This window comes from Vicia villosa, linkage group LG6, assembly GCF_029867415.1.
Source record: "Vicia villosa cultivar HV-30 ecotype Madison, WI linkage group LG6, Vvil1.0, whole genome shotgun sequence".
In the NCBI taxonomy this organism is placed as follows: Eukaryota; Viridiplantae; Streptophyta; class Magnoliopsida; order Fabales; family Fabaceae; genus Vicia; species Vicia villosa.
This window is the reverse complement of record NC_081185.1, coordinates 19,513,570-19,521,966: the sequence shown is the minus strand read 5'-3', so window position 1 is coordinate 19,521,966 and position 8,397 is coordinate 19,513,570. Positions and strand designations below refer to the sequence as shown.

At 33.0% G+C, this 8,397-nt stretch overlaps 1 protein-coding gene across 4 annotated transcripts; it reads right to left on the bottom strand.

The window, feature by feature from the left end:
• Positions 1 to 5,366: 5,366 nt before the first annotated feature.
• On the bottom strand, positions 5,367 to 7,836 carry LOC131608954 (CBS domain-containing protein CBSCBSPB2-like). 4 transcript variants are annotated; one of them, XR_009285902.1, is made up of 3 exons: positions 7,491 to 7,833; positions 6,978 to 7,039; positions 5,367 to 5,721 (listed from the first exon to the last, which is right to left on the bottom strand). XR_009285902.1 is itself a non-coding variant. In XM_058880556.1 (2 exons), exons 1-2 carry the CDS (start codon positions 7,638 to 7,640, stop codon positions 5,608 to 5,610), a joined length of 264 nt encoding a protein of 87 aa, XP_058736539.1. In that variant the 5' UTR covers positions 7,641 to 7,823; the 3' UTR covers positions 5,367 to 5,607. The 4 variants fall into 4 exon arrangements, 1 of the variants encoding a protein (XP_058736539.1); XR_009285901.1 differs by having other exon boundaries at positions 6,978 to 7,836; XR_009285900.1 differs by having other exon boundaries at positions 5,367 to 7,039; positions 7,491 to 7,836.
• Positions 7,837 to 8,397: the final 561 nt, after the last annotated feature.

Below are 8,397 nucleotides of genomic sequence, written 5' to 3'. Positions count from 1 at the left end.
GCTACCCACGGTCTCTTAGGAAATAGGAGTGGCTTGATTGGAAAAATATTCTCACGTGGGTTCTTTGAAGATACGTTTGAGAGGATCTTCATAATGACTCTGACGTCAAAGCAGTTTGTTGCACCCCAAAATTTGCCCTCATGATTTTTATTTCTAATTGACTTAAGCTTCACATTCATTTGCATCTTTCTATTAGGACATTAGCATAACTTTGCATCATTTTCATTCAAAAAAAATCAAAGAAAATATATACATGTTCATCTTAGCGCATTTTGTTCGTTTTTACGATTTAATAATATTTTCTGTTGACTAACCTCCTTTAGATTTATAATTTTAATTTTCAATTCAATTTAGATTTAAGTTTAATTTTGAATTAAACTTAGTAAATCAATTTCATTCCTCTTTATCATATTATTTTGTTATTTGTTTGTTCTTTATTTTATCTTTATTTTTAGGTGTAAAAAGCAAAGTCAAGTGTAAAAGAGGTTATTTGGTTCATTGTGAATTCATTGAAGGCTCATTACCAATTTCATTATTCAAGTCCAAGTTAATTTGAAGATTATGAAACCAAGTCAAGTTTAGGTCCCACACTATTTGCTCATCAGTTCACGTTTTTAGCAAAGAACTAGTAACAAACCCGTGCATACGCACGGGTTCTGGTCGGACACGCGCATTATTTTCATAGATAGTAATTGTTGTTTTACAAAAATATATTAATGAGAACAAAATTAATATTTAAAGTACAAAAATGTTTTTATTGAAAGTAAAATAAAAGAGGTTTTTAAAAATAAAGTCACATGATATGCAGTAATTGTTTAACAACTAAAATGTATGATTAGAAAGAGAAATTAAAAGAGAGTAAAAGCGTATGAGAAAAAAATTGTGACATTAAGAAAAACTATTTTTGAAAAAGCAAAGTTGAATTTCTAACAAATATAGTAATAAGGAAATAATAAAACAAAATTATTTCTTTTTTGACATCATTTATAAAAATCATATTTTTTTCTCGTATATAAATTTTTTTTTTGTAAGCAAGAATTTCATTAATTGGGAGAACTAAGGGTTCTCCAACCTTGATATTTATGTTGGTATTAATGTTCCACACTATGTTATTTATGTTCCACACCTCATTTCTAAAACAAAAACCATTTTTAGTCAACCAAATAATCCAAGTAGTTTCCAACCATAACACCCCCAATTTTCCCTTTTTAATCCTTTTTACAAGGCTCCAAGTGTACCATTCCATAAAAGACGGGATACACCCCTCCACGGTCCCTCCTGGACAATCCGGAAAATCCACCCACGAAGCAATTTCTTTCCAAACAATCCTAATCACTTTACACCCAAAAAATATATGATCTCTCTCTTCCTTATGCAAACCGTAAAAAACACAATTTGAATTTGGAGAAGAAGAAGATAAATTAATACCTCTACATAATAGAAGATCTTTTGTAGGCAACCTATTAACAAGAAGTCTCCACCCGAAGACTTTGATCTTAAACGGAACCGCCATTTTCCAAATCCATTCCAACACTTCGTCAAACTTATTAGGAGGGCCAAACGGTAAACGCAATAAGGTATACGACCAATAACAAGAAGAGACCGTAAAACCTTTCTCCACATCAATAGCCCATTCCACGGTATCTTTCACATCATTAAAACTGCGGAATGTCTCCAAAAGGGACTTTAAAACCGTGAGGGAAAGTAATAAACCCTCCGATACCGAAACCACCTCCAAAATACCTAAATCTCCCCACCGCCAAACCCCGTCCTTCAAACCTCCCATGGCCGCCACCGATACTTTTTTCAATAAAGAAACGGAAAAAAGATCCGGAAATATATCCTTCAAAATAAAATTATCTAACCATCTACCTTCCCAAAAAGGAGTATTAAAACCGTTTCCTACCACAAATTGACAATTGAAAACCAACGGATATTTAAAAGAAAAGGTAGAAGAACTAACCTTTAAAATATCGCTCCACCAAAAAGAAGAAGAAAACTTTTTAGTTGCATCACCTCCACATGTAACAAACAAACAAAGATCGCCGTATCGGGCTTTTAGAACTTCCAACCATAAAGAATCATCCCCTTGAAGAATTCTCCATCTCCATTTGTTTAGAAGCGCAAGATTGAAGTCGGAAATGTTTTTGATCGCTAAACCCCCTTTCAAGTACGGTAAAGTCACTACTTTCCAACTAACCCAATGAATACATCTCTTCCCCTCCATGCCACCCCATAGGAAATTACTTTGAATCTTGTTAACTTCTTTCACAACTTTCGTCGGCATCTTGTAAAAAGACATAGTGAAAATGGTAAGAGAACTCAAAATGGATTTCAAGAGAGTAATTCTACCTCCTAGATTGAGAAAGCGATTCTTCCACCCCGCCAACCGCTTTCTCATTTTTTCCAAGAGAGGAGACCAAGTGGACATCTTCCTAGGATTACAACCGATTGGAATGCCCAAAAAAGAGAAACAACTATCTTCAATCTTGCAAGAAAGATAATAAGCGGCGGCTTCTAAAAAATGAGGAGACACGTTAATACCAACTAATTTACTCTTATGAAAATTAATGCCGAGACCCAACACTAACTCAAAAGCTCTCAACACAATCTTAAGCGCCTTAACATGCTTCCACAACCCTTCTCCAATCAACAAAGTGTCATCCGCAAATTGAAGAATATCTACACTACATCTTCTTTTTATGACAAAATTCTCAAACTCACCTATGTCAATGGATTTTCTAACCAACCTTGTTAAAGCCTCCGTAACTAACACAAAAAGAAAAGGCGATAAAGGATCTCCTTGACGTAACCCCCTCTTCACACCAAATTCCTTAGTTGGACTACCATTTACCAAAACCGACATGTTACTATTAAAAACCAATAAATCCATCCACTTCCTCCATCTCTCCCCAAAGCCAAGAGTAAAGAGCAAGTAACTAAGAAAATCCCATGATACTTTATCGTAAGCTTTTTCAAAATCAACTTTAAAAAAAATACAAGGAGTACCTTCCTTTTTAGCATAGTCTACAACTTCATTAGCAACGAGGACTCCATCAAGCAAATGTCTTCCCGGGACGAAGGCACTTTGACTATGAGAAACTATAGAATTCAAAACTTTCTTCAATCTTCCCGCCAATATTTTAGCCATCAATTTATACATACAACCCACCAAACATATAGGTCTATAATCATCCAATGAAAGGGGATTTGAAGACTTAGGAATCAAAGCCAAAAAAGAAGATGTAACCGCCTTGGACAACTCTCTCCCCGCATAGAAATGATCCAAGTATCTCATAAAATCTTCCTTCAAAAAAGACCAACATCTCTTGATAAAAAGAAATGAAAATCCATCCGGACCCGGACTTTTGGAAACGCCGCAACCATCAATAGCCTCCTTTACTTCATCCTCATGAAAAGGTCTCTCTAGCCACCCTCTTTCTTCATTGCTAATCTTATCAAACATAATCCCATCAAGGCTAGGAGATACACCGTCCACAACTTTGAATTTGCTTGAAAAGTGACGAGTAACTTCCTCTTTAATGTCCATAACTGAAGACAAACATCCCTCTGGAGAATTGATTGGACCAATGTGATTGCGTCTTCTCCTCTCTCTCATAACTTTATGAAAAAAACCACTATTGGAGTCACCTTCATTAAGCCACTTGATTCTCAATTTTTGAACTAACATATTCTCTTTAATTCTCAAATTAGACCAAAAACGACTAGTAGCTTCCTTCCTCTCTTTTAAAATATCAATATTAAGATTCTCCGCTTCCAACTCCAATCTATCATCACCTTTGTTAATATCCCTAACTCCTTCCTCCACTTCCAAATCCATTCTACCGAAAACTTCCTTGTTCCACCATCTTAGACTTTCTTTAAGAAGACGAAGCTTTTCTTTCAAAATAAAGTCCCCTCTTCCTTCCACCCTAAAACCTCTCCACTCCTTCTCCACGAAAGGAAAGAATGAATCAAAAGAAAACCAATCGTTGTTGAAGATGAATGGTTTTGGACCCCAATTGTTATCATCAACTTCTAACCATATAGGACAATGATCGGAGACATCTCTATTACCAACAAATTGACCCACAACGCCCCAATCTCTCACAACCTTGTCCGAAACAAGAAACCTATCAATCCTACTCATCGATTTACCATCTCCGCTATACCAAGTGAATTTTTTTCCTTTGCAAGGAATATCAACCAACCTACTATCTTCAATGAAAGCCGTGAATTCAAGAAATTCGTTTGAGTTACTCGCCATACTTCTTCCTTTCCTCTCTCCTCTTTCTCGTATATAAAAATAATATCATTTATAAAGATATTTGAGTTAATCATAGATTGTTTTCCCGTATTTTGACATCATTTATAAAAATATTTGAATCAGTAGTACATTTTTCCCATATATAAAAATAATACCGATAAAAAATTTATTTAGTAAAAATATTAAAGCACATAACATTGTCAAATCAAATGATAAAATATCAGCTTAATTTGCAAACATGAACATAGAAATACAAAATATAAGTCGAGTAATTCATATTCTTATTAAAATTAATAAAGAGTTATCAAATTACACCTATTTAATATTTAGATAATGTTACGCAGTATAATTTTGACGGCTTATAATAACTTATCAATAAAATCTATTGAAAACTATAAAATTAATAGTTTCAAAACTATAAATTGAAGGGTTTGCAATTAAAAAATATATTTGACGGCTGTTAATCACAACTTTCTGAAAAATAATTTACTTCTTTTTATAACAAAGACAAATAAGTCTATGTTTGCATAATTTATGTTTATTAATTAATTAAAATACTTTTCGAAATTTCTCCAATCTCATTCTACCACTACAAAAAAAAAAAGTCTCCTGCCACGCCCAAGAAACCGAGGCTATATGCAAAATAACCGTGACGTAACGCTGAGGCCACGGTTTGGCCACGGAAATCCAACTGTGGAGTATGCGGCCGTGGCCTAAAGTAAAGTCCACGGTTTTTTGGTATAGACCACGCCTTTTTGACAACCGTGACTTTTTTAGGCCACGGTTTAGATAGCTTGATTAAGGCCGCGGTTTGCATTTGCCATGACTGCAAAACTGTGGCTATATGGTAAAGCCACGGTTTCAATTTAACGTTTACGACACAGTATTGGTTCAAGATATAGCCACGGTTTGGTTATGACCACAGATTTATAACCGTAGTTATATGTTATGCATTCTGAACCATTTATCTTGCCACGGTTTATTTTTGTATCATTATATATATATATATATATATATATATATATATATATATATATATATATATATATATATATATATATATATATATATATATATATATAATTAACAATAATATTGATGATTAGAATCTAATTAATTACAAGCAAATTAACATTAACGTCAAAAGTAAGTTTTTTTTGTAGTGCCACTAATAAGTTGGATACTAAGTTTTGATGTCATCCCAAATTCAAAACAGTCATGGGATTCAAAACAAGAGCTAAATTAAAGACAAGTTTCTCTCAAAGAGTCATCCCAAAATAACAACAAAAGTTCTAAGAACTAGCTAGCTAGATAATATAAAACACAACTTCTTAATATTCTTATTGATCATCTCCTTGTTCTTCTTCCACATCTTCATGATCACAACCTTCTTCCACTTCTTCATGATCACAACCTTCTTCCATATCTTCATCACAATCTTCTTCGTCTCCAAACTGCAATAAACATCATTCAGCATATTACAACTTTAGAGGCTCATTGATAAGCTTATGTTTTTTATATGTATTTTAGAAACCAAGGTGGTTTTCAAATGTTGATCAAGAGTTGAAACAAGAGTTGATCAAGAGTTTTCAAATGTTGAAACAAATCCATATAAAACCCCATCGAAGGCATACTTTCAATATTTCCTTCTCCAGTAAGATCATTCAAGTCTGGAACAAGATTTCTCTTCTTCTCTTAAACCAAAATATATTAAAATACTTCACAAATAAAATATATTAAAATTTTTCTAGAAGAACAATCAAAGAAAAATAACATTCATAGGTGGAAAATAAAATCTAGTCACTCATTTGTGTGTCCAAACCTCAGCATAGAAATTAAAGAAACATGTGAGCTATTACAATAAAGAAACTTCAAATATTTTAGTACCAATTTATCATGTAATAGCAGACCGTTTTTTACGAAAATCATAACTAATATTCATATACCATTGTAGAATAATCTATCAATTCAATTAAACATAATGAAATGTTGTCCATACTTTAAAATAAAACTAAGCACTTTAACCAATTAACCAATATCAAATAGATACATAATTAGACTTCTGAAACAACACTAAAATCATCTCCTTCAAATGGAACCGTCAAATTGAGATATATGAAACTCACTTTGAATCTAACAGCAAGATTAATATTAACATTAGTAGTAAAGTTAGATGGTGAAGTTCCAGACAAACTCATATTCCTTAGATGCCAATATACAAAAATTAAAGTCTGTAAGATACTGCAAGTGTCCATTAATATCAATCAAATTTTGTTTAATGATTTTCAATGTATAATCAATTGCATGATAGTGAAAATAAAACATGTAAATATGTTACATCAATTAAATTAAAATGAAAAAATACCATCAATAGGGTCAGTTCTTTGACTAACATCCATTAAAAAATACAAGCAGAACAGGAAGCATAAAACAATTTCACATTCACAACTCTTTGAAAAGTAAATCTTCCCTCAACCTATAATAAGCATCTTTATAAACTATTTCAGCATTATAGTTGTTATACTCCTCAAAAAAAATCGAAGCCACAAAACATAAAAATCGGCGAGACTCACAAAACAGACTATTGCTTCATGAATAGCAAAATGAAAATTTGTAACCCTTAAATGAGGTTGCAGTCAGTCACCGGAAGTTTCATTGATTTTTCAAATATTTCAAACAATGAACTCAAACAAAGGCGAGAGAGCTTTACCTAATACAAAGTGTGATCACTCCCTGATGACTTTACCTAGTACAAGCCTTTCTAGAACAACCCTAAAAGTAGTACAATAGATAAGAAACATGTTTAAAAGTTAGTAGACGTTTCAGTAGCCTCATTTGGCACAAATAAGTAATACGTATGGCTTTATTATTTTGGAAATAATCCCTCAAAATTGTTTATCATGGTAATAAATTGAGTACCCCTGTCAAATAAACATGCAGTTCTATCACACACAGACATGTTGATTTCAATACCCATAAAAATGAAAGATATGACAAATGACTCAGCAATTGATTATGTTTCATTCTGCAACACAATCAGACTACTAAAGAACAATTTTAAATTCATAGTTATTTCAAGATCAAGATTGTAACCATTTACAAATTATTAGTTGTTGAATTTTGCAACAGATTACACCCGTATTGGCAATAGCACTAAATCTCAAACTATATTATGCACTACACTCACTCAATAAACACACATTCACACAAAAAATTCACAAACCTTGGCAGTCATAATTCCCGATAACAAAGCATTTGAATCAGGCAGCAAAACAGCATCAACGCACGGCGTTGCGATTCGCCGACACGCATCTGAAACTGATGTCTCCTTAGATATAGTGAGGGCTTTGGACATCCTAAGCTTCTTAACCATCCCTTCCCCTCCATCAGACCTAAATCATTCCATTAACAACAACAATTACACCAAAACAATTAACTAAACTTAATTAGGAGAGAGTGATTACTCAAAGGAAGGAGTAGAAAGACAAAAGAGAGAGAACGTGAGGTGGGAATGAGAAGAGAGATGATGTGAAAGACAAAAGAGAGAGAACGTGAGGTGGGAATGAGAAGAGAGATGATGTGATTTTGAAGTCAAATAAATTACTTTTTCGGTTAGTATGTAGTTCTAAGTGAATTATAAAGACCAAATGCTTTTGAAATTTGTATACAATATCAAGCAAGTATGTTTGACTTAGAACTAAAAATATCATTTGGTTGCAAAAAGTAATTTTTGGACATAAAATACCACAAAATGATAAGGTGGAGGGCAAAGAGAGAAGGTTAATTAGGTGTTTTTCAGGGGGCCTATAGCCTAGCCTACTTAAGGCCAGGCCAGGCCAGACTTATTTGATAAAAAGGCCAGGCTTGGGCTTTTTTAAAAGCCTATTTAATAAAATAGGCCAGGTGTAACACCCGTATATTTTAATTTTTAATTTAAATAGAAATTTAATTTATAATTAGAATTATTGGTGGTTTGTGGGATTTAATTGGAAGAAAGATGGTTTATAGTATTGGGCCAAGTGTGGTATTAGTAAAGAGGGGGTGCTATGTTAGTAAAGCCCTTTACTAATTAAAATGTTATTTTTCATAAAAATAAGGAAAATTGGGAGAAAGGAAAAAGGAACGTGAAA

What these genes read in the sequence shown, in the direction of transcription:
- LOC131608954 (XM_058880556.1), bottom strand. Translation starts at nt 7,640, where the DNA reads ATGGTTAAGAAGCTTAGGATGTCCAAAGCCCTCACTATATCTAAGGAG. An exon ending in CGGGAATTATGACTGCCAAG is followed by an intron (nt 5,722 to 7,490) that starts GTTTGTGAATTT and finishes TGTTTATTGCAG; the next exon opens with TTTGGAGACGAAGAAGATTG.